Source organism: Lontra canadensis, unplaced genomic scaffold (genome assembly GCF_010015895.1).
Source record: "Lontra canadensis isolate GAN:19392208 unplaced genomic scaffold, GSC_riverotter_1.0 scaffold29, whole genome shotgun sequence".
Lineage (NCBI taxonomy): Eukaryota > Metazoa > Chordata > Mammalia > Carnivora > Mustelidae > Lontra > Lontra canadensis.
The window spans coordinates 7,866,310-7,893,782 of NW_022631023.1; the positions used below are offsets into that span (position 1 = coordinate 7,866,310).

The 27,473-nt window shown below is 36.6% G+C and overlaps 1 protein-coding gene and 1 pseudogene across 1 annotated transcript in view; both read right to left on the reverse strand.

The window, feature by feature from the left end:
- TTC3 (tetratricopeptide repeat domain 3) overlaps positions 1–27,473 on the reverse strand; it is a 123,042-nt gene that overhangs the window by 35,978 nt on the left and 59,591 nt on the right. Inside the window, exons 20-32 of the mRNA XM_032865338.1 lie at positions 25,277–25,389; positions 22,390–22,510; positions 19,890–20,012; positions 18,802–18,903; positions 17,312–17,404; positions 16,593–16,657; positions 15,447–15,583; positions 13,179–13,505; positions 10,431–10,682; positions 7,419–7,465; positions 6,415–6,471; positions 5,586–5,659; positions 4,028–4,189 (exon numbers count right to left, since the gene is read on the reverse strand). Coding sequence (XP_032721229.1) covers positions 4,028–4,189; positions 5,586–5,659; positions 6,415–6,471; positions 7,419–7,465; positions 10,431–10,682; positions 13,179–13,505; positions 15,447–15,583; positions 16,593–16,657; positions 17,312–17,404; positions 18,802–18,903; positions 19,890–20,012; positions 22,390–22,510; positions 25,277–25,389 — 1,673 coding nt within the window. The remainder of the gene's footprint in view (positions 1–4,027; positions 4,190–5,585; positions 5,660–6,414; positions 6,472–7,418; positions 7,466–10,430; positions 10,683–13,178; positions 13,506–15,446; positions 15,584–16,592; positions 16,658–17,311; positions 17,405–18,801; positions 18,904–19,889; positions 20,013–22,389; positions 22,511–25,276; positions 25,390–27,473) is intronic.
- On the reverse strand, positions 24,580–24,680 carry LOC116872430 (annotated as a pseudogene).

Genomic DNA, 27,473 nt, shown 5'->3' on the forward strand with positions numbered 1-27,473 from the left:
TTAGGTCACGAATGGTGTATGTGTATTTATTCTCTGCTCTCCATGAGGAATACTAAAGAGAATCATTGAAAAACAAAGCTTTTCCACCTGGATCAAAACACTTAAATACAAAATGGCATAACTAAAAAACAGAGATTACATGCAAGGAAACCACTCTAAGTAATTTGACAATGAGCTTTTCAATAGCTAGCAAGGTAAATGCCAGTGAAGATCTGCTGAATATTATCAAGCAACTAATAAAAGTCATGTTCTTGAATAGTCAAGGTTATGAAAAAATCCTCACTATGCATTTTGAGTGAAAAAGGTTATGACAAAGCTGAATTATAGTAAAATCAGTTTATAAATTTTAAAACCTATGTTTTACACATCTACATTTTAAAAGCCTGAAAGAATATACACCAAAAATTAACTGTGGTTGTATCTGGGTAATAGAATTATTCATAATTTTTATCTTTCCTTTATTTAAAAAAATTCCATAGTCATTTATATTATTAGTTTTACCATCAGAAAAAAATGTTTTCAAAGAAATAGAGCCTCCATCTTTTTTCCACTGGCTAAGAAGCAATGAATTTTTCAAACACTGGAGTAGAACAAAATTTAATTTAACATGGGTCCCTAGCCTAAAGGAAAACAGTATTATAACCATATTGTGAATAAAATTTTTATAGTCACTATTATTTGAAATGCAACACAAAATGAATTTAATTCTATTTATACATCTTACTAGCCTTGAAAAATCATCTCTGTAAGATACACAATAGGTCCAAAATAGCATAAATATGATTTCTTAATAATCCACCCATCAATGCACACTTAACAGTGGTACTGGTGTGACTATTTAGCAGACATGACAGAGGCCAAAGCTCCAAAGAAAGATGTTAGATAACAACTGAAATGATGGAGGTGACTCAGCCTCTGACAAGTTACACAAGATTCAGCTCTCTCATCATGGCCTGCTCTCGCTCAAAGTCTTAGACTCTGCACTTCAGGACCAGAGACAAAAACGAGATATACTGCGAGACATACTGCATGTGACAGGAGTTCTTTTTTTTTTTTAAAAAGCTAATTATGCCAGAGATATTAATAGTTATGTATATATGCACATATAATTTCATAACTGGATGATGACCATTAGTGTCTGAAATGGTCATGGTTGGTCATCCTACAGCGCTATTACCGTCACTGCCGGCACAGCAGCAACAGATAAGGATGGAGAAAACATTTCAGAAGGCACCCCCACCCTACTACTCTAGGTGTGGTCCTCTGAAAAAATCACTGTTTTATACAAGCTCATGATTCTTATTTCAGAGTAATTTTATTTGCAGTACACTGTTATCTGACCAATGATCAATTCAGCTCTCCTACTATTTGCAAGCTGCATGGAAGGACCGTATCTTCTACTTTTTCTGCAATCCTCCACAGTGCTTAACTCAAAGTGGTTAAAAAACGCTGGCCAACTAATTAACACCACTGATGAGGTGTTAGGAAAAGCTAAGTGCAGAATACTATCCATTGAAATTTAATTTGCTTCAACTATCTAAAATCATAAAATATCAGAACTAGAAGGGCATTAGGTCAATTAAACACCAATCTTTCCAGTCTCCTACTTCACGGTGAAATACTTAAGATAAAGTTAAAGCAGTGATCCCAATATTCTTGATTCCCTAATATTTTTTTTCTCTACATTCCTATCATAAAGAAAATTGTAGTAGTTTCATTTTTCTTTTTATGCACTGGCTCCTAAAAGAAATATTTATGTATTTTTTCTTTTTAAAGTTTTTGTTTGTTCACTTAAGTAATCTCTACACCCAGTATGGGGCTTGAACTCACAACCCCGAGATCAAGAGTCATGTGCTCCTCTGATGGAGCCAGCCAGGAACCCCTGAAAAAAAATCATTCTTAAGCCCATCATCATATGTCTACTTTTGAAAATTCAAAGAAACAACTGTTTTGAGGTGTAACTTCCTACAACTTCACGACTTTAAGTTTTATCTCAAAATACAAATCAGCCTATTTTTTTTCCTTAAGTTGTTTAACTCCTCCCACTTATAACAGTAATAAATCTTTAAGAAGCAAGGTCCTCAGAATAACAGTTTAGCTTCAGTTCTGGATGTCTGAAGCAAAGCCTACCATACTTTAAGAAATAACTAGTGTAGTTTTAGAGCTGTTTGCATACGTCATCCGGGAGAGTTCTCTGGGAATATGACTTGTTCAGCATTTCAACTCTAAAGAAAAACCGTGAAGAGGAATCTACGAGCGTAATTAGACTGAAAAGAAATAATGCAGCTGGGGAAAATAGGAGGAATGACTAAATTATGGATGAGTGACAGGTTTTCCGAGAGAATAGTTAGCTTTTAAATTAGTTTTTTATTGCAGGTCTTAGCCCTCAATTTCTTTTTTTTTCTTTTTTAAGATTTTATTTATTTGAGACAGAGAGCATAAACAGGTCGAAGGGCAGAGCTGGAGAGGGAGAAGCAGGCTCCCCCTGAGCAGGGAGCCCAACATACGCCTTGATGTTGGAGCCTGATCCCAGGACCCTGAGACCAGGACCTGAGCTGAAGGCAGATGCTTAACCAACTGAGCAACCTAGGCGCCCCTCAATTTCTCTTCTTAAGGAAGGTAGCAATGCCTTAATAGTAAGCTCTAAACAGTTAATTGCTTCCTAGATTTTCCTAAACTCTTTACTCCATTATTTTATCCACCCCACTCAGACGTATTAACTTGTCACTGGACTTATGAGATGCAAAACATCCACATCCACCAACAAAGGAACAGTAAAATCAACTCATCATACTACTCCCTGTCAAATGCGTAACTCCACCCTTATCCAAGAGAGATATGTTCCAAAACCACCAGGGATGCCTGAAACCACAGATAGTACTGAATCCTATTTATACTTTTTTTTTTTTTGTAAAGATTTTATTTATTTGACAGACGGAGATCACAGAGAAGCAGGCAGAGAGGGAGGAGGAAGCAGGCTCCCTGCTGAGCAGAAAGCCCGATGTGGGGCTCGATCCCAGGACCCTGGGGTCATGACCTGAGCTGAAGGCAGAGGCTTTAACCCACTGAGCCACCCAGGCGCCCCGTATTTATACTGTTTTGTTCCTACACATACATACCTATGATAAAGTTGAAGTTATAAATTAGGTGCAATAAAAAATTAATAGCACTAACTAATAATAAAATAGAACAGTTACAATAACATACTGTAATGAAAGTTATGTGAATGTGGTCTATCAAAATATCTTATTGCACTGTACTCACCCTTCTTGTGATGATGGGAGATGATAAAATGTCTACATAACAAGGTGAAGTGAGGTTGAGTGATGTAGGCACTGTGATGCACTGTTAGGCTTCAACTGACCTTCTGATAATATGTCAGAAGGAGGACCATCGGCTTCTAGAGCACGACTGATGGCGGTAAGAGAAACCTTAGAAAGCGAAACTAAGGATAATGGAGGAGAACTATATGCCTAGGAATTCATGATAAAAGATTATGGCTGAGGGGACCTGGGGGGGGCACCTGAATCAGTTAGGTGTCCGACTCTTGGTTTCACCTCAGGTCATGATCTCACGGGTCATGAGAGCAGGCCCAGTGCCGAGTTCCACGCTCAGCCTGAAGATTCTCTCCCTTTGCACTCCCACCCATGCACACGTGTGTATACATCTCTTTCTCTCTCAAATAAACAAATATATCTTAAAAAAAAACAACAACATTATGGCTAGAAACTCTTTAGGTCCTATCAGCATATACCAGATAAGTCTTAGAAATAGAAAATAACTTTATTAAGCAGCTCAAACTGACAAAAAACAGTGATTACTAGGATTCTAAATTTAATAGTTAAAAACACTCAGTTAACTCCGTATAATACCTGACAAAAGCTGTAAAAGTACTTTTCTTCCCTAGGTTTGTGAGCCAGTAAATGATTCCTTTAATAAGCACAATGGACACAAATCAAACAACTCGAGATCTTTAACTGGCAGCTTCAGTATAAAATAGTTTTTGCAGGAATGTTAAACTACTTACTCATACAGAGTTGAACATTTTTGTTTTGGGTTAATGTCCCACAGCTTCTTATTACGGACAACATATTCACTACTGTGCTGCTCATAGATAGCTTCAAATTCTTCTACATCTTGCCGAAGGTGGTCAGGTACCACAAATGGGCCTGCAGGATTTGAATTGCGTCTGCAGATACAAAAACAATTTTGTGAACCATAAACTTGTGAGGTTACCCAGATAATATTCCAATTTTACACAATTTAAAATTTATAATATAAAATGTATAATTTAAATTTTACAATGCAAAAAAACACTACCAGAGAATTCAATGTGGAAAAGTTACCCTTCCACAAATACATACGTGTGTGTGTGTGTATATATGTGTGTGTGTGTGTATATATATATATATGTGTGTGTGTGTGTGTGTGTGTGTGTGTGTGTGTGCGCCTGACCGCTGAGTAAGCACTTTTAACTAAGTACCAACCCTGGTCCCAAGAGCAAATTTTTTGAAACTCCCATTTTTAAAAGTATAATGTTACATTAATTGTAATTTGTTAAAGAGAAAAATGAAAGATTTTATTATAACTGCTATTAAGTCAAAATGAGATTGAGACACTTAATAAGAAGATTCTTTTTCTAAAATAGAAGATTCTAGCACTCTAAAAAGATGCGGTAGTTTCAGTGTGAATTCTAACACCAGGCTTTAATGGCTTTAATTCCTTGGCTCTGTTATTTACAAGCTTCAGGTTCTTGGGCACATCGCTCAGTTATACCATTCAACTATACTGTGCATGACGGATCTCCTCATCTGTAAAATGGACATAGTAACAGTACTTACCTCTCACGGTGGAAGAGTGGATTCAGTGAATTTATATATGTAAAGCCAATGGAACAGTACCTGGTACGTAAGTGCTATCTAAGTATAGGCTATTACTATTTTAATTTAAAAGAATTCTTCCATTTAAAGAATCCATGAAAATGACTGTGGGAAAGCAGCTGTTTTGACAACTCCTTTAAGAAATGTGAAAAAAAAAAAAAAAATGTGGGTTTCTAGTCCCTAAAGGAATGACATAAAAAGGTCACCGCTACTCACTACTTTTATTTCTTCATATGTCTGTTCATTTTCTGAAAACTCAGTTTCAACAACCGGACACAAGTAAAAACTGCTCACATCTAAGGTTAAACCACAACATCATGCACAGCTTCTGAAACCTCTTCCTCTCTCCTACTACAGCAAATATGCTACTGATTAGCAATAGGACATTTTTTTCACTGAACATATTAAGGACTATTTTCTAAGATCTTCCCACAGTATCTTGCACACAGTAAGTTCCCAAACTGATCTAATGAATGTCATTAGCCCAGTGGTTTTAATGTAGTTTGTATGAATTCTTAATGCAGACAAGCCACACCATTAATTCAACCAAGATGGATCACACACCAGGCTGTCCTAACAGATGCACATCTTTAGACAGTGAAGTTAGGGAAATAAAACACAAGTTTAATTTACGTTAAATTAACACGACTTGCTAAGTCAAAACATCTGAATTAAAATGAAGCAAAAAATTTTAATTGTACTTACTTATGATCTTCACCTGAAGTGACAGTCTCATTATTTGTTGTTACTGAAGCTGTTCCACACCCCACCAACATAGGCTAGTTTAAAAGAAAAATGAAAATGACTTTCCACCTTAGAACTCTATTAACAAAATTAGTATTAAAACCAAATGCTTATATAAATATGCACGCAAACTGCCAATATATGACTTAACTAAATTTTTCTTGTGTACAGGAACACCTAGTAATAAAAGTTACAACAGCCATAAATAAGCCCAAATTAACATTCCGGTAGTTTTCAACGCTCTGAACAAATTTTAAGTCAAAGATAAAAAGACAAGCTTTTTTTTTTTTTTTTAAAGATTTTTATTTATTTATTTGACAGAGACCCAGCGAGAGAGGGAACACAAGCATGGGAGCTGCAGAGAGTGAGGGAAAAGCAGGGCTCCCACCAAGCAGGGAGCCCGATGCAGGGCCTGATCCCAGGACTCTGGGATCATGACCTGAGCCGAAGGCAGACACCAACAACTGGGCCACCCAGGTGCCCCTCCTTTTTTTTTTTTTTTTAAAGGCAAATTTTAGTGGAACTTAAAAACAGCTGCTCTCATCCTCCCCTAATATTTGTTCCCAGTCTCAACTCCTGTCCCCCTGAGCCGCCACATACACAACAGCCAAGAAGAACCCACCATAAGATAAACAGCACCCTATTTATCTCATGGACTTGGCATGAATTCTAGATTAAATCTTAAAAAAAAGTCTTTCTCTATAAAATGCTTCAAAATATCCCCCCAAATTGGTTAATTCTAATTTATATATTCAATTATTTTATACAAGAATTGATACAGAAAATATACCTTTGAATCTTTTGGCTTCTTTTTCTTGCCTTTATTTTTTATCTTGGAAGAATTAAACTGGAAAAATGGGAGGAAAAAAACAATGAAAACTCAAATAGCAGAATTACGAAGCTCACAATAAAGATATCATAGTGTTTTAGCCACAAGTTGAATATATATAAAATAACAAAAATACTGAACAAAAATAACACTTAGTATGTTAGCGCTAGTGTTATGATCTATAACAGAAAGTAAGAGAAAGCTGAATGAGGACTATAACTAAAACTGCCCCAACATTTTAAAATCATTTTTAAGAAGGTTTATGTTATTTTAAGCAACTAATCAGTCTTTTAGAGTAACTCCAGTTATATGCTACTAGCATTTTAATGACATTCCTTTTACTAAGCTAAACTAGACACTCTACAGCTGGCTAAACCCTGGGGGCACAGTGGACTTAGAAGACATTTAACTTCTCATGCTGTGTTAGCTGTGTTTCCATACTTACCTGGGCAGTATTTAACAGCAGATTAAGATAAAATTTCAAGTACAGATGACTTGATACTAAAATTCAGTAAACAAGCATCTTTCTGTCTGAAAACTGCCACAACCTACTAAGAAAAACTCTGTGATTATTTTAACTTGAACTCAGTTTGGAGCCATTCAAAACAAAGTCTCTTTACTTTCCTTACAGTGCAAAACATTAAAATTTTAATCATTACAGATAGATTTTCATTTTTATGCCAGGAGAAGACTAAAGAACTCCTTCCCTATTTCTTGAAAGTAACATTTATTAGTTGCAAAACTTTATGGACACTGTCTAATTTAAGCCCCTAAGTTTGCTGACTGTCACTCTAAGAGGAAGATTGGTATTAACTTTCTAATAAATGAGCATACATCAGCCAGAAATCCTCCAGATTTGGTTCTAGAATGCCACTGTGGTGTAAATAAGCTCTGGCTTGGGTACTCCTCTCTTCTTTGGCTAACACAAATTAGCACACTACAGTTAAAGGAATCAAGTAACTTACCGGCACATCACCACTGTCTTGTTTCCTTAACACAGTGCAGCGGCTATCTGTAGAAAAATACCGATGATTTGTGAGAAAATGAAAGTTTGCAGTGCCAAACAACACATTAAGCCTTAAAGAGAACCACCCCAGATACTACTATCATCAACTATATTTTACTCCTTATTTGGCTTTGACACTAATTTAGTTTAGAAACCAAGAGCAAAATGGCCCATTAAAAGGAAATGAACCACAAAGAACCACAAAATGTGAATCCAATTCAGCACGATTTGAGTGCTAGGTTTCTAGGGATCAAACTCTATGCCAGGTGCTGGGAATAGAGAAATGCAAAAACAGTCCCTGCCACACATAAGCTTGTGTCCTAAGTTGTATTGTGCAACATACACTAACAGGCAAACACTTCTAACCCAGTGTGCTAAATGCCTCAATAAATACAATGGAAACAAAACTAATGAAATAATAAAGTTTCCAATGATAAAGGCCCAAGGAGAGGTCAGGGAGAGCTTGGTGGGGGAAGGCTATATTAAAGTGAGACTTGAACAACCAAATGAGTAGGACATGGCTGGAGGAAATGCCTGAGGAAAGACACAGGCAGGAAAGCACAAGGAAGGTTTGCACACCTTCAAGAAATGAGATGCATGTATAGAGGGCAGATGGGGAGAGTAATGATAAACCCAGGCAGATGATGTGTAGGCAAAACGAAGCAAGTGTTTAACAAAATCATTACACGATCAGATGTTCTAGAAAAGTCATTAGTGGCAATATAAAGAGGAAGATCTGGAGTGAAAGGTCTAGAGGCACAGAGACCAGTTTGGAGGCTACCAGGATGGTCTAATGATGGAAAGATTACTAAGGCTCTGATGTAAGGAAGTGGAGTGGGACAGGAAAGGACAGATCAAAGATAAAGCTTACTGGAACTGGTGACAAACTAGACATGGGGTAATAGGAAAAAGGAAGAAGTGAGACTAATTTCAGGGTTTCTTGCTTAGATACAAGACATACAACAATGTTACTAAGAATAATTTAGAAAAAATAGATCTCTAGGGATAATAAGAAGTGGGTTCAGCCACACTGCCCTGAAGGGGCCTTTTAGCTGTCTACAAATAAATACCAACAGGAAAATAGTATGCAGAGTTCAAGAGAGGCTGGAATTCCGACAAATTATCATAGCATTGGCGACATTATTGAATACTTTCATTTACAAGACCAGTGGATTCCGAAAAGTTTTAAGAAATATAATCATCCCTTTAAATGAAACAAGATAAAAATGAAACTATCTGGGATAAAAGTGAGAAGCAGAGCTACTGGAGGAGAAAATCTGTTGGGATGGACAGTCATTTGGCTGGTGGCTTCTGACTCTATGACTAAAAGCAGAGGAAGAGTCATAGCCAAATGGACTGCATCGTTAGGGTACAAAAAAAAAAAAGTGCACACTAAGAGGGTGTCCTTTTTAGTTATTTTTGTTGTGTGATCCAAGCATCAGGTTTTATAAGCTCAATCACCAAACAGCATTTTATTAACAGTAGCAGCAAACTGATGGCAATAAATGCAGGCTATCAAGTAATATGTTGCCTCCAGTCACAAAGCCATCTATATTTGAATGTGCTCCTTCCTAAGAACCACAACAAAGGCAATCTTTTTAGTTCCTTTTACATATGAACTTTATAATGTATGATACTTTTGTACAAGGCCAGATCTTTTAATGTGCCCTTTAAAAAAAAAAGCATGAAATTTAAAAGTCTAACTCCTGACAGTCAGTAAACAGATGCTGAGGAATGTGGAGGGAAAGGTAGGGAAGGGGGGTATCATAAGACACACATGTAGTACCAAAGATAAGAAGTGAAAATCAGGGGTGCCTGGGTGGCTCAGTGGGTTAAAGCCTCTGCCTTCAGCTTGGGTCATGATCCCAGGCTCCTGGGATAGAGCCCTGCATCGGGCTCTCTGCTTTGCGGGGAGCCTGCTTCCTCCTCTCTCTCTGCCTGGCTCTCTGCCTACTTGTGATCTCTGTCAAATAAATAAATAAAATTTAAAAAAAAGTTAAAATCAATTTAGAATCTAAGAATATCAGAATTTTGAAGCAAAATGGGACTATACAGACCATGGGCTCCAAATCCTATCATTCAATGATAAAGAAACTAAGATCCAAGAGAAGCTAAGGAATTAACTACTAGTCATCCTATTCTGCTCAACTGGACTCCATGCTGCTACCCAAACAGGTGACCCAACTCCCCTCAACCCCATGTCTCTTAAGTCCAATGTCCAGCTGTCTGACTACACCCACCTTCACAGCTCCGACTCGAGCCCTGCACCAAGGCTTCACTTTCCCAAGGAAGAACACAAGTGCCTGATCCTCCATTTCAACCACCAGCACCTTTCGGGTCCTCTCTTACTGAGCTTATGTCCACATTTTAGTTATTCGTATATTCATCTCATTCCCTTTTCTACAATATAAGGTCCTTGAGGGCAGGAACTAGCATAAACATTTCTGAGTTAACACCCAGCTTGGGCAGGAGCCTTAAAGCAGTAGTAAAAACAAGGTTTTTAGTGAACTGAATGAGAGAAGAAGCTGGGCCACAGCTACTTTCCTGACTCCCCATTCTAAGTTCTTCCCATTACAACAGCTATGCTATTTCTAGATTCTGCAAACATCACCTCCTCTGCAGGGCGATGTTTTCTCGAAGGTTACAATTTAAGCCATTCCCTGATAAATTCTGTCCATTTAATAAACAACCTTTGCCATGATACTGTCAATGTATCTAAGATGAGAAGAGCAGGTATCTTATCAGTGTAACACACCCATCTGAGCACCCCTACCACACTTAGCTCAACAGAGTAAAAACATGACATCCAAAAAAAAAAAAAAATCACTATTCTTCATCACTTACTTCCCCAAATAAGCAGGCTATACCATAATAATTCTATTTTGTCAAGTATTAAATAAGCTAGGTTCTTCACAGATTTGTTATCCCTGTCAGACCAGATATAATATACATTGAAACTCAGTCCACACACCCATTATGTCAAAGAACTCGTCTAGAGCATTATGCAGCGCCGGGAACTTGTCTCTGTGCTCTTCTAGCAGCCATATTAAACACCGCGCTTCCTTCAGTGATGTTGGCTCACAGAAGTAATCAAGTTGCTTTCCTTCTATAGAGGCTAGTTTATGACCATATTTCTCATTCCAGAGAAAAGTCATGATGCTAAAATCAAGCTCCTTAAGAGATGCTCCATAACGAGAAAAAAAAGGTCCTGTGGCATCTAAACCTGTAATAAAAACAAAAACCAAATCAGAAAAAGGAAAAATCATTTACCATAAAATCCCATTCAATCTTACATCTCTGAAAGCAGTTTGGTTACAGCTTGCCGAGATTTTCACTGAAAACACACGCCTGAATACAAACTTGTTCAAGCTACTTTGCACTCTAGGAATACCACTTAACACCGACATGCTAATTATAATAGTTCTTATCTATTAGTTGAATAAGGTGGGCCAAAGCCTTCTTACAGACTTGTTCATATATTACTAGCTTCTATGGTCATTTTTATTAGACTTCAGCAATGAAAACAAGGCATTAAATTCCTGTAAAATTATTACAACTTTTTTACTAATTCAAAATAATTTTTATCCTAATTAGTACAAACTAGCAAGATTTTAGTTCTTTTCTACATATATTCTATAGTAACAATAAAATGGAAATTCTTCGCAAGTGCCTTTAAAACAGGAAAGGGGTAAACAAACCACCCTTCCAACACCTCCATTAATGGCTCCTTACCCTCCTCCAAAAATCAGGATGGTCACTAGTCCCACTTTTATTCCACCTTCTAACAATCAGAAAAAGAAACGACTGCAACCTCATACCACTGTTCCGAAGGGATGATGAGCCCCCACCCTTACTAACACAGCCTCCAAAAGGCAAAGACCAGTTCTGGTCTATCTTTCCCACCAATCTCGAATACAGCATAACTTGCCTCTTATGTCAGCCACAGTTTCTCAGCATATGAAGCAGACTGCTGAGTCAGAGTTACCCTGGATGGGTTTCCTCCAAATGAAACAGTTACCTTACAGACGTCATGCTGCATGAAAAAATGTGCTCACTGAAGGGAAGGCAAGAAGTCACGTCTACAATTAAAATGTTATTCTCCCCACACCTCACATATAAACCGACCTCTCATGTTAAACAAACACATGACGTGACCCTAAGTATATATTTTTTGTTGAGAAGGAAATAAAATTCCAGGAACTGGAAATTACTTGCCTTAAGTAAATAAATATGAGCTTTACATCAGGGATATGGTATAACCTTACCAATCAACATGGTTGAAGTCATTTTAGAGCTTTTTAAAATAAAAACTGCATTAAAATAATGTGTATATACTTATTAAAATGCCTTTAATCTTCAGAATAAATGTGAATTATATCAAAAGGACACATTAACATTTCCATCAGTGAGCTAGAAGGCTCAAATGCTACCATACACTGGAAGAACAGTGGCAGGCACTCTTGTCTGGGTAAGCACAAACAGAAAGCTTCCTTCTCCTGAATCTATCTTCCAAAGCAGAATAAAGTGAAAAATAACATTATAATTTACTTATTTGATTGTTAACAGATGCAAATGACAACCTTATCACTTACAAGTAATATTCTGGGGCCAGAAACCCATGCAGACCTATGCTCAAAGCAGCAACACTTAGCTATCAACTATGCCGAGCTTCCTGCTATCTTACTTTGTTTCTATGGACAGAAACTTATCAATATAGTCTCTAAAACTCTAGAATTCTAAGGGCTCCACGTCCCTAAAACTTCCAGCAGATGGGGGTGACCCGCAGAGGCCTGGCATCTCACTCTTTGGGCTCTGCTCCTCTGTGGCTCCCGCTGGCCTTGGGTCCAACAGCTGCCAAATGAATCACCTACTCTCTGAGGCCAGTTACCACCAAAGTCACCAAGACAAAGAGTGCCCTGGTAGGTACCCAGAGAAATCTCAAGCTAGCGTTCGACCACAACTCTAGCTGCAGCTGCTTTCTGCAGTCCCCACGTGGCCTTGGGCAAAGAGCCTGCTTGGGGGGAGAAGAGGGTCTTCCTCCACCAAATCAGGAAAACCAGGAACAGCAGCAGAGTTTTAAAATCCTGTGATCCAACCTTAGAGTATTTTTCTCACAATCCTTAGATACAGATTTGCTTTCAGTGATCCTAAGCAATTAGTTCCACCCACTCTTCCTCTTAAGTTTTCTAGGGAATCGGGCTAGAAGTGATGATCGCAGAGGGCACTCAGTCACCTCCAGGGGGCGCTATTCACACACACACACACACACACACACACACACACACACACACACCCCACTCCTCAGGGGGGCGCTATTGACACACACACACACACACACACACACACACACACACTCCTCCCTCCCCCTCCCGCCCCCATAACCTGCCTAACATTGACTTCGTTTAAACATTTACAGGACTGGATCATATACATATACAGCATATACAGCTGTATATGTATATGCTGAACATATACAGCAAAATACAGGACTGGATCTTCTGACTAAACTTTATTGTGTTTACACCTTTTGAAAGTGTACTGTAACCTATCGATACAATAACCTAAACTGTGAGTTGGAAGGGAATAATATTTTTAACCATAAAAATTTGTAGTCCTACATTTTAAAAAAATCATAAATGATGACAGAAAATGAAAAAGGGATCAGAGGCCGATGTCCACCCCTCCTACTAAGCAGCAGATCTAGAGCTCAGTGGCATACCAAAGCTGTTAAGTTTCTGGATCCAAGCGGCTAATTTTGGCTCCACTTCTTTAAGCTCGCTCAAAACATGCAGAAATATCCTGGTCTTTACTCTATTCTTTTCTTGAATCAAGTGACGAATGACATAGTCCACTGCTTCATTTAGAAAATTTCTGCTAGAAAAACAAGTTGTATAGTCTTCTGTGCTTAAAACCTTCCAAGAAAGCAATTCTTTGAGAAGCTTGGAAGTGTTCAGAATGCCAGATTTTATCTTGTCAGCATATTGCTTTATGCACTGCAGAATTCTGTCATCAAGGAACTGGCAACTCTGAACGTTGTCTGCAGTTTCTAAGGATAAATAAAAGTGTGTTAAAGTGAGCAACGGACCAATCTGCAAAGATATAAACTGAGAAGAGAAATAATATAGCACTACATAATAATATAAAATATGCTTCAGAGGGATTCTTCATGGTTTAAATAAACTCAAGAAGTTTTAAATTTGGAATATACTTAATAATACCTTTGAAAACATATGAAAGTTCACATTAAATCAAACATATCAAAAGTACCTTATCTCCTTCACTGTACAGCACTCATGTAACATCTAAAAACTTAGTTCTTCTAAAATAAGGTTCAACAATCCTAACCCAGCCTCATCACTACCTATACTTTATATTTAGTAACTATGTTTAATCATTAACAATGCAAATGGTTGGGGAGCCTGGGTGGCTCTGTCTTTAAGCGTCTGCCTTCCGCTCAGGTCATGATCGTGGGGTCCTGGGATCGAGCCCCACATCCAGCCCCACAGCCTGCTCCTCTCTCTCCCACTCCCCCTGCTTGTGTTCCCTCTCTCACTGTGTCTCTGTCAAATAAATAAATAAAATCTTTAAAAAAAACAAAACAAAAAGACTGCAAAAGGATTTTTTCTAGAGTTGAAAGGGTCATTTATTTATGAATTCAATTAATATTTGGTAGTTATTGTTAATGTTATTCATCTTACTGTTGGATCCTAAACCATAGGTCCCCATGGAGATGTTAACTCCAGGCTGGAAAATCTCTCAGAAGTTCATCTTCCCTAATGGATTGCCATTTAGCCTCTTGAAGCATCCAAAATTAAAAAAACCAAACATTCACTGGAGACTTCTATAGTAGGAAGGATAATTTTGACTGATTTGTGAAACATTAATGGAATACTAAATAAAAAGTAAAAACAAGAGGAAGTGTTTCATTTTGGTAACAGCCGTCACAGAAAATGAGAAAGAATAACTTCAACTGAAAACTGAAAGTACTCCTGGGGATGTAATGTCCAGCACGGTGACTACAGTTAATACTACTATATTGTGGGGCACCTGAGTGGCTCAGTTGGTTGGTTAAAGGTCTGACTCTTGATCTCAGCTCAGGTCTTGATCTCAGGGTCATGAGCTCAAGTCCTGCATTGGGCCCCATGCTAGGTGTGGAGTCTACTTAAAAATAATAAATAATAATACTGTACTGCATATTTCAAAGCAGCTTGAAGAGTGGATCTTGAAAGTTCCTGTCATAAGAAAACAAATTCTGTAACTATGCATTGTGATGGATGTTAACTGGACTTACTATGGTGATCATTTTGCGATATATACGAATATACAATATATACATCATGTTGTACTCCTTAAACTCATGTAATATTATGTCCCTTATTCCTCAACTAAAAAAAAAAAAAACAAACAAACTCTTAATTAAGAAAAAAAAACCTGGAAGTAAATATGCTCACAGGAACAGTATAATCACATTCCCATGGTGATCAGGGAATCATAACAAGACAAACATAAAACAGAAGGCAGGGTTAGGTAATCCCTACAGCATCTTTTATGAACTGCTTCTTTATTTGAACTCAGCATTATTTCAGATAATTAGTAACTAATTCATGTTCAGTGTTTTAGAATCTAACTCTGCACAGTGGAGTTTACAGAACACTATCAAACATGCAATATGCACGTCAGCTATTATTCCATCTTCACTGCAGTGATGAGGAAGCGGACAAAGATCTCGCCCCACGTTAGCTTACTGCAATCCCTGTGTCTGGGGATTTAGAATCCCTGTGTATGTCCTGCTTCCAAATACAGTGCTCTTTACACCAACCTCTCCCCATCTCAGAGCAACACAAGAAAGTAGCGGTACTAAAATACAAACTGAAATCTAAATTTCAATTCAGTAACAATTAATATAATCCCCAATAAGATGGATATTTGTGTTTATACTTTTAAGCAAGAGGATATTACTTTCACCATGCCTCTGACTTTAGCATACCTTTCTGCTCTTCAGTTTTGGGGGGATTACTCTCTCTTAAGTCCTCTTCCATTCTTTCTTGTGCTAATTTTTTTGCTTCTTTTTTTTGGATCTTTCTCTTCAATTTTTTGTCTTCTTTCAGTCTTAGCTTCTCTAGGCTGTTAAGAATTTACAATTAGTGATAATTCGCCTTTGTTATAAACTCAGTCAACTATCTGCCTATTAAAGAAACCATCCTCCAAGTAGTAAGCTCAAAGTTTCCCTTTTAATACAAAACTTGGCCTGCATCTTCTCCTTAATATAAAAAATTTGTTGACACATGTTCAATTAAAATTAGGGTACTTATTTCATGAAAGCAAGAACTCAGTGACTGATTAAGGGTGGCATGCACACATTGTATAAATGTTATTTCCATGTATGTAAGTTATTGCTTAGGGTATATAAAAATAGTATAAATTATCCTGCAAGATAATACATATGTACACTCATTTCAAAGAAAGATCACACAGTAAAATATTATTTTCACTTCGCAATAATGGCCCACAACACTGGCATTTGCTTGATATGGTTTACAATGAATTCCCTTCAACAAATACTTCCGTTCATCTTTTCTTTTGTTTTTTTCTTGATCACAAAGATGAAAAAAATCACTTCTTGGAATGGAGGACAAGAAGCAAGACCAAAAAGAAGGGGGGAAAAAAAAGGACTAGAATTATTTGATCTAAACAATAATATATACAAGTGAATATTTTTTACAGTATATTGAGTTTTTCAGGATGAGAAATAGTCATTGGTTCAAAAATGTTTTCTGAAGAGAGATAAAAAAGAAAAATGCTTTTGGAATTAAAGTTTAAACAACTGAGAGCTAATTGTATTAATTTTATCTAAATGCCAAAGCTATTAATCAGCATGTCATTTCACAGCATCAAATGTCATAATTTTACTTAAAAATTCAACTACCAAATAATACTTATTCAAGCTTTTAGTATTTAACCATAGGCTTATTCTCTTTAAGTTTTAAATATCCATAAAATTCATTTAAACACCACTTATTTGAGTAAGTATATACAGCCAATTTAAAAAATAATATAATTTAGAAATCTGCATTTATAGAAGTATATTCTAATAGACATGATTAAACTACTGATTGATAGTTAAAAATCTTACCTAGAACATTTCTGCTTCAGAATAGGTCTTGGAGGAACCTTTTCCTTTATGACCTTGTGTTCAAACTTTAAACAAAACAAAGACATCCAAAATTTGTCTCATACTCTCATGACATAAAGCACAAAACCATAAATAACAGTTCAGAAGCACACACAGCCAATGTTCAATTTGATATAGAACAGGGATGATGTTCTGACCCAGACAAAAGCCCAGAAAAGTTTAGCAAAACAATTTTTACTGAAAAGAGGAACAAAAGAGTAAACATACTTTAGGAAGTTCAAAAAATACATATATATTAAGAGTAACCAGATCAAATAAACTACAAAGACTTTTAGAACAACCCACTCTTAATACTCCCATATAGTGAAGTGAAAGGTAATCCTTCAAAACATCCTCTACCCTCCCTAAGAACTCCACCCTCATTAATACCCAAAAATTTACTGGGGGTTAAGAAAACAAGATTATCAAAAAGAACAAAAACCATGAAACTAAAATGTAAAAGGTATCCTCTTTTAGGAAATGAAAGAATGTGAGAATCCTTCATTGCAAAGATACATTCTGACATCCTAGTATTTCTTATATTTTCTTAAATTAAGGAACATTTCTCCTAGATAACACAAGATCCAAATTGTACAATTACCCAAATTTAAGTCATATTTTAAAGTTATTAACATTTTGGTTAACCATTTGGTAACATTTTCCTCTATTAGATTACTTACTTCACATTTGACTTGACCACCACTGCTGAAAATGATTATCTTAGAAATGATTCCTTCACAGTCAGGGGTAAGACAAATTCCTTGTAGAAAATCCTATTTGATTAAAAAAAACAAGTGCTATATCTCAGAATAAATTTATATATGTACACAATTTTAACCATCAGGAACAGTCAAGATATGTCTAAAACCTCCTTTAGGAAGCACTGAAAGTCCCTGCTCCTTGTCTTCTGACTTTCAGAGCCTCCCTTGGAGAAGGAATATACTCCCAGCTATAGGACTGACTACATGACTTGCTTTGGCCATTATAGAGCGAACTGACATAATGTACCCTACATCCATGCAAAAGCTTTAAGAAACAATGAATGGACTGGCCATTGCTCTTTACCCTCTTCTACAGGAACATGTTCTGGTCACTCGTCAACCTCAATTCAGAAACAAAGAACACAGCTACAGAGACAAGAGCTGCTGGCCCACAGCTGTATAACTCTAGGACGATTAACGTAATCAAGAGATGACCTTTTCTTATTATAAATCAAGATATACTTAGGCTATGCATTACTTCAGTATATCCTAGTGCAAGGTGACTAATTCACAGGGACTATTTTAACTCACAGGAAAGAGCACTAAGGGTGCATGTGTAACTAGAGACCTTGAATTAATGTCAAAGAAACGGCAAAAGTGACTCAATGGCAACAATTATTTGGTTATATCATTGTATCTTTAGTTAACTATGTGAAAATGCATAAAATGTGAGAATTTATTTCTACCAAAGTTGAGTAATTCCTCTTGCTAAGAAACACCTAGCACAAGCACCTCACCCTTCTCTCCAACAAGAACAGGGCTTACATGAAGCTAAGCAGTGTAGAAAATGGTCTTCTTAACTAATGATATACTACATGCTGGCTAATTGAACATAATAATAAAAATAAATAAATAAATAAATAAATAAATAACATTAAAAAAAGAAAATAGTTTTCTTTTTTAAAGTCCATAGCTTATAGGAATCACAAACAAATGAATGCAAATAAGATTACAAAATTGTGCCTTCCTTTAAAGGATATCTAGCTAATTGTAATCAACATTATCTTGCTAATTAAGAAAAACCACAATGAATAGTGGCAGTGCCAAATTTACTTCTTAGTACAAAGTATATCATCAAATTTGGTAGAAAGTAAAAAATGCGAGACCCTGATGCTACATCAGAACACTAACATCAGACATTTAAACTTTTATTTTTGATAAGATTCCCCATATAAAAACTGGTTAAATATTTTATTAAAGGCCTCTATGGTTATTGCCCTTATCTCAATATAAAATAAATACAAAAACTGATTTTGTACATTTTCATTAAAGTTTTAATTTAAAACTTTTTAGTTATGGTTAGAATGCACAGAAAAGAATTGATATTCACTAAAAACGTTTCCTAAAGAATCTCAGGGGAAAAATTAACATCAATTAAGCATACTACAAAATCCAAACTGTGAACTTACCTTGTCAATTTTATCATTAAAAGTTGTTGTTTTCAACTTCTTCCAACAGTTCATGTGAAATTCTATCTTACAGTACTGGCAGCAGCTAATTCGTATAAAACCCTAGAGGTTTAAAACAGTGATTAACACAATTTAAAGATGCCAATACATACACACTCTCTTTCACATTCACAACACAGATATTAAGCAAAGAGAGAGCTGTCTGCATTCACCTGACAAAGGTAACTAGATATCACATTCTCTCTTGGGGAAATAAAATCCTTCTATACTCCTAAATCCCTAGTGCTAGAGACAGAGAACTTGACATATTCCTATCCATAACATACATCATCCTTTACAGTATCAAATGATTTACAAACATTATTCATCTGATCTACTAACCAGGGAGAGCAGGCAGTTCCTATCTTCTTGAATAAAGTAAGGCCCAGGAACTCAGTTAAGTGCCAGACCTGGGTTCAGACTTAGGTTTCTAGGAGATAATTCAGTGGTCACAATAGCCTTTAGATTTCCTAAACTCAAACTTTATAAGAAATTAAAATTGCAACCAATCACAAGTAACAGTCTTGGGGTGCCTGGGTGGCTCAGTGGGTTAAGCCTCTGCCTTCAGCTCAGGTCATCATCTCAGGGTCCTGGGACCAAGCCCCACATCAGGCTCAAGGCCCACATTAGGCTCTCTGCTCAGCTTCCCCTCCACTCTCTGCCTGCCGCTCTGCCTACTTGTGATCTCTGTGTGTCAAATAAATAAATAAAATCTTAAAAAAAGAGAGAGAGAGGAGTAACAATCTCATTTTCTTTCCTGTGCTCTTAAGAAATAGGCAAGTTATATGAACAGTGGCTAGAAAGGGGAAATAGAATTAGCTAGCCTGCCTTCTTAGGTTACAATCCCTGCACTCAGTGTTTATTTAGTGGCCCTGGGTCCCCAAATGAGATGATGCAGACCTACAGAAGTCCAGAGGATAGGGCAGAAGAGAGGACATGAAACTACCAACAACAAAAAACTTGGATACCTCCAATTATAGAATTTGTTCTGAATCCATTTTAAGGCACAATTCTGCAAGTTACTGTCCTACTGTACATTCATTATGTACCTTGAAGTCTGGATCAGTTATATATATCTGGATTTTGGAATATCCACGGCACTTCTGATAGCAACAAATGGCATCTGGCACTGGAGGGAACCTGCATTCTTCAATGAATTTCTCTAACAGCATCTAAAAGAAAAATAAACAAAAACAATATTACAACACTAATTTGTCAATAAAAGTGCTTATGATTTCAATAACTTCTTGCCATCAAAATACTTTCAGGGCACCTGGGTGGCTCAGTGGGTTAAGCCTCTGCCTTCAGCTCAGGTCAGGATCTCAGGGTCCTGGGATCAAGCCCCGCATCGGGCTCTCTGCTGAGCGGGGAGCCTGCTTCCCCCTCTCTCTCTCTGCCTGCCTCTCTGCCTACTTGTGATCTCTGTCAAATAAATAAATAAAATCTTTAAAAAAATAAATAAATAAATAAATAAAAATTTTAAAAAAATACTTTCAGCATATGAATGACAAAATGTTTTTTAGAGAAGAAAAAAACCACATAACTTTTAAAGTTTTTCTTTTTGAAGATTTTATTTATTTATTTGACAGAGTGACAGAGATAGTAAGAGAGCACAAGCCAGAAGGAGAGGGAGAACCAGACTCCCCGCTGAGCAGGAAACCTGATGCAGGGCTCTATCCTAGGACCCTGGGATCAGGACCTGAGCCAAAGGCAGATGCTCAACTGACTGAGCCACCCAGGCGCCCCTTAGCTTTTCTTTTTAGAAGGAGGCTGATACATGGGGCACCTGAGTGGTTCAGCTGGTTAAGTGCCTGACTCTTGATTTTGGCTCAGATCATGATCTCAGGGTTGTGAGATCAAGCCCTGCATCAGGCTCAGTGCTGTCTCTCCAGTGCTGGCTTTTTGTTCTCATGAGTTCCTCTGTCTCCACCCCAATCTACTGTAAAGAGAACATCCAGTGATTTTTTTAACAGTTTTGTTGAGATATAATTCACATATCACACAATCTACACATTTAAAATGTATATAGTTCAGTGGTTTTCAGTATATCCATAGAGTTGTTCAACCACGGCCTCAGTCTAAATTTAAACGGTTTTATCACCCAGCAAAAAATTCCATCTCCATTAGCAGTCCCTTCTCATTTCCCCCCAATCCCCAAGCCCCTGACAACCACGAATCTACTTTGTCTCTAAATACAGATCTGCCTGTTCTGGAAATTTCAGGTAAATACAATCCTACAACACATGCCCTTTTGTCTGGCTCCTTTCACTTAGCAGGTTTTCAAGGTTTATCCATGTTGCAGTACTTACCAGTACTTTACTTTTTACGGGCAAATAATATTCAGTTGTACGGATAGGCCACTGTGTGGTTTTACGAATGGCTTATGAATGGTTTTATTTAACTACTCATCGGTTGACAGACACGTGAGCTTTTCCCACCTTTTAATAGTGTTTTAATTTTGAAGTGTTGCTATAAACATTCATGGACACATTTTTGTGAGAACATATATCTTCCTTTCTCTGTATCAAGTCTAGGAATGAACTGCTGGGTCATGTGGTAACTCTGTCTTTACTCTACTGAGGAGCTGCCAGACCATTTTACACGTCCACCAGCAACATATGGGGGTTCTGATACAGAGACATATCCAGAGATATGTATCAACACTTCTGACTGCCTTCTGGATTAGCCATCCCAGTATGTGAAGATGTATCTCATTAAGGTTTTAATTTGCATTTCTCTGATAGCTAATGTTGCTGAACATCTTTCACAGGTTTATTGGCTACTTGCAGAAATTCTTGACAGATATAGGTCTATTCAGATCCTTTGGCTACTTTTTCATGTATTTTTTTATTTTTTTAATTCCAATATAATGGTTGTTTTTAATTCAATTGTCTAAAACTATCGAGTTTTGAGCTGACTCCTGTGGTTATTTTAAAAAGCTTTTGCCAAAGCAATTTCTGTATACATGCCAGTGTTTCCCACAAGTAAAGGCCTACTCTAGTCAATCCACACACAATTTAGTCTTTCCAGAACTAGCAAAGCATCCTAGGTCTCTGGATATGAGAACAAATTTATATTTTCCAAGTCCTCAAGTGCAATCCTAATAATTATCATCACTATGATGAAACAATGCTATACCTTTCTTTAAGTGTAAGCAGTAAGTCACGCTACTTACTAATGAATGCCCTAATTCAGAATGCCTAGATTCAAGTCCCACCTCCACTACTTCCTAGCTGTTTAACCTTGAGCTCATCACTTAACATCCCTAACATCCTTAATATTCCTCTTCAGTAAAATGAGAATAATCATAGTACTCACCTTGTAGGATTGCTATAAAGACTTACAGGTATGATAAATGGAAGCTGTGTGACTGGCACACAGGAAATATTTAACAAATGTCAGTGATTCTCAATAGTCTTTAAAGGGGAAACACATGTGGGGATGCTGAGGCCAGAGAGGCCCTACCTCTTTGTCTTCTGATACCTGAGTCAATCAGCGCAGATGGGCTTTTTAATTAGTAAGAAGATCTCTAAATAAATAAATCGTTACCTTTATTTTCCCTGGCTGAGTCTCTTCAATAATCACATTACTTGTGGGCCAAGTTAACACTCCAGGAAGACGACAAATCAAGGTTCTTGCTTTCTCAAAATGATTGAGAGCTTCTAGATATCTAAAGTCATAATTATGAAGAAAGAATGTATTAAACCTGTGACAAGAATTTTCATTCCCCACAATAAAAGTTACAGAAATTTCAAGTCTACTAATAAGAATACATTTGATAAATCACTGTTCAGAAATATTCAATGGAACCTATATTTTCTTTAAAAAAAACAAAGGCATGTTGACTCACTGTACTGTACACCTGAATATAACATTGTATATTAACTAACTAGAATTAAAATAAACACTAAAAAAAAAGGCATTTATTCATTGTTTGCTATGTAAATGACATAAATTAAACAACAAATCTGCCTGGACACTGACATTATTATAGTAGGTGCATACTAGTCCTTTTAAGTTTGTAATTTATTGGGAAACCTGGGTGGCTCAGTTGGTTAAGCATCTGCTTTCAACTCAGGTCATGATCCTAGGGTCCTGGGATTGAACCCCACGTTGAGCTCCTAGCTCTGTGGGGAGCCTGCTTTTTCCTCTCCCTCTGCAGCTTCCCCTTGCTTGTGCTTGCACTCTCTCTCTCTCTGTCAAATAAATAAAATCTTTAAAAAAAAAAAAAAAGGTTTACAACAACTAAAACAGAAAATTGAGTGATTTGGTTGTTCGATTTTTATTTGTTTCATTTACTAAGCTAATTAGATTCCTATAGAGGAATGACAACCCTTCACATCAACTAATTAATCATAAATAAATTCTTTTTTTTTTAAACTCAACTCTATTAGGGTATCTATTTAGTAAAAACCACTCTCCTGAAAAAAATCTAAAGAGATTGTATATGCTGGACATATTTCTTCAACCATAAAGAATAAAGTATTTTAATAAAACAAATGTGTATGCAAATTGTTTTAACTACATGAAATGTTTTAGTTCTGATTCATGTTTTTTAAAAAAGTCAATAGATTCCCATAGTCCATTCAACAAAAGAACATTAACACATTAGATTATAAAGTTAACCAAGTCCTTATTATTCTCTCAGACTAGAGAAGAAAGAGAAGAAAGGTTTCCTGCTTTCTTCAATCTTGAAATGACTTTCCAATTTAAGAACTTTTTTTGCCTATGGGTAAGAAAAATTCACCTGCAGAAAAGCTAGACCATCAATCATAAGACAGGTAACAGCAGGACTTTACCAGAAACTGCACATTACAACAGCAAAAACCAACGTATTAGACACTGAACCCCAATCTTATTTCGAAATTAAAATGTAAATGTTTTTCAAAATGGCAAAGGCTTCTTCATAATTCCCATGATGTTACACACTTATGATATATTCCTAGATCTTGGGAATAATTACATGTGACTACTGCATTAAAACCATGTATCTTAAATAAGTTATGCCAAACTTTGAAATTAATTTCATTTGCTGTTACTATACAGATGATTGCTAAATCCTCACTATCTCTCCCTCCACCTGATTCATATATAATTCAGTCTGGTCACACAACTTCGGGAAGTAAAAGAACTTTCTTTAATCTCTAAAAAAAATCTATAAAGGAAGTTCTAAGCACATTCTAAGACTGGGTTCCCAAGAGTCCCAAGGGTCTGATAAAATTTCCTTTAGGAGCACCTGGCTGTTTCAGTCAGAAAAGCATGTAACTCTTGATCTCAGGGTTGTGAGTTTGAGCCCCAGGTTGGGTGTAGAGATTATTTAAAAACAAAAATCTTTTAAAAAATTTCTCTAAAAGGAGGGGCGCCTGAGTGGCTCAGTGGGTTAAAGCCTCTGCCTTCGGCCCAGGTCGTGATCCCGGGATCCTGGGATCGAGCCTCGCATCGGGCTCTCTGCTCAGCGGGGAGCCTGCTTCCTCCTCTCTCTCTGCCTGCCTCTCTGCCTACTTGTGATCTCTGTCTGTTAAATAAATAAATAAAATCTTTAAAAAAAAATTTCTCTAAAAGGACAGATGAAAATTCAAGATTAAAAGCTATGAATGATATTCAATCAGTCAACAATTACTTCTGTATAAAGTAATCTAATACACCTACCAGGACACTGGGTGTTAAGTGCAGAAACGGGGAGATTCTTGGTTTTCTTTTTGTTATTGTTGTTAGGGTTAATGATAGTTTCATTGTGCCAAAAATACTGAATGCTTCACAAATCTGTGTGTCATCCTTGCACAGGGGCCATGCTAATCTCTGTTATTACTCCAATTTTAGTCTATGTGCTGCCCAAGCAAGCAGTGAACAGGGGCGTTTTTTTTTAAAGCTCAATGCATAATCGTATCCCCAAAGGGTCATATAGCAATTTGGGAAGATAAGACATGAAACATTTGCAGAACAACTACATACTAAACTTTGAGTAGGGATTCCAACTACAGAAGAATTTCTGAGAAGAGATTTTTATTTCTAACTCATTATGTCTTTGAACAGGTATCTATCTGTTCAAAGATACCATCTTCATACAGGTTTTTGGGAGAAACAGGTATTTTGGTAACCAAAAGATTATACAATCAGACTTGTAAAGCATTAGTTTATATCAATTCAGTCACTATTTATAAATGACATATACTAACAGAAAAAATACAAAAACCTTTGTGTCAGATCGTCTTGTTCCTGACTTCCTTACCAGATTCAAAATAAGGAAGCACTAGGAGCTGAACTGATTGGCCATACTTCAATAATTAGTATTGATGTAGAAATGCTGGTCCTCCAAACAAGATGATAATAGTTTGCCACAGAGAACATAACAATATAATTCCAGAAAAGGGACCTCCACATTAGACTTCAACTGAGTTATCTACCCTGAGTGTAAAAGAGCATAGTTTCTACTAACCTGTTCTTTTTCAAATATACTTTTCCAATTCCACAATAGGCCAAGCAATCAAGTCCCTCATTGGGATAATGTTCAATCATCCTCTTAAACTGGTTTTCAGCTTCAGATAATTCCTTCAGTAGCAATAAAAATAACGATCACTTAAACTACAAAAGAGATACTGGAACAGATTTTATCTAAAGGTTGATTCTTATTGTGTCATATTACAGATTACTATGTATTCAAAAATTTCTATGGCAAAATTAAACCTTCTGCATTTTATTTTCTTAGCAAATATACAAATTTTGACCACAGGATATACAGAGACACAACCAGAGTGATCTGGCTTAAGAATCAAAAATTGGTGTGGAACACACCAGACAACAAGCCAAATGAACATTTACTAATACACAGAAAGGGCCTGGTATGTGCTGGCTAACACTAAAAAGTGTGAATTCATAGTAAAAAGACTGACTAGATGCAAACACACCATGACATATATCCTCGCAAGTGCTGCTCCCCTGGGATATAGGCACTCCAATAATGCTACCCACAATGTTTTGTGGCATAAGAAAGATAAATGACCTATTTTAAAAAACAGTGCTTTAGCAAAAACTTTACAAAACTTAGAGTACATTCTTCGGAATATTGTCAATAGTAGAAACTTCTTTCTATTGCTTTGAATGAATTCTGTTTTGGAAAAGTCCAGAAGAAATAGCTCAAGGCAGTCCTGGCAACCCCACGTGGGCGAAAAAGGAAGTGTCACTACAAAATGAGAGTTTATAAGAATTGTTGAGGTCAGTTCCAAAGGAGGCATTCCAAAAATGTTTTAAGTAACAGCTGTACTGGAGCAAATACATTGCTTACTTTGGGGGCTACTCTGAATGATGACATTCTTTTAAATGTCCAAGTTCTATCATACCTGTTCTGTTGTTTTAATCAGTCTCACTATTTCAGAGTAAATCACAAATGTAGTGAACTATTTCTTAAATTTTGATAAAGCAAAACATTATTAAGATATTTATTATCACACTGCCACAATAGAAGAATTGGAGATCATGAAGTCCTGTATCCAACAATCTATTAGAAAGAATCTATGAGAAAACAGAATTAGGCCTTAATGGAAGACATTCAACTACCACATCAAGAACAAGGAAAGAAGCATGTAAGAAGGAAAATAAACCTTAGACACTGTAAACCACTTTCAGAATGGAACCTAAAAGATGGCTTCATTCTTATTAGGTAGCAGTTAGGGTTAAGCCTTCATTTAGCCAAGGAAGCTTGGAGGCCAAGTTCGCAGAAAGGATGTATTATACCTGAGGTAATTCTAGAGCAGTTTTAACTTTTACTGAAAACTAAAAACCACAGAAAGCGAGTTATAGCTGACAGTGGAACAATGCAGGGGGTAGGGGTGCCTCATGCAATGGAAAATACAGGTATAACTTTTGATTCCCCCCAAATTTTACTACTAATAGCCTACTCGACTAGAAGCCTTATTAATAATATAAAGAGCAGATTAACACAATTTGTATGTATACTATATACTGTAACCTTTTAATAAAGGAAGAGAAAAGAAAATCATAAGAAAGAGCAAATACATTCATGGTACTCTACTATGTATTTTTTTTTTAATCCATCTGTAAGTGAACCCATGCAGTTCAAACCAGTGTTGTTCAAGGGTCAGCTGTATAATGCTGTGCAGTGCAGATAAGCACACCGTCCAGGAGAGCACTGAAGGACCATGAATGTGCTCACACCTATTCACTGATTGTACATGGTTCCGGAAAGTCTACACTCCAGAAGATAAAATACGCAAATACTACCACCCAGAACTAAGAGATCTTCACACAAAGTTGAACACTCCTTACTTAATTTCCCCAGGCTCATTCCTTCCTTCCATCACTAAATGTAACCATTATCTTAAACTAGGCTAGCCCGTGTTTTTTTTCACCTTTACAAGAGGCAGAGATAGTTATAAACAATATACGCTTTTTTTCCATATGTTTTCCAAATTGTACGTAAGTGGTTATCATGATGTTTGTTATGTTCTCCAACTTGTCTCTCACTCAGTGTGTTCTCTTAAATCTGTGATGATACAGATTTACTTTTTATAAAAGTAAAAAAACTCCTACTGGTTGTCTGGTATAGCTTTTTTCTAATTGGATCATATTTTTTCTTCAATAAAAACAACACAAATTAAACAGGTATTTCAGAAGAA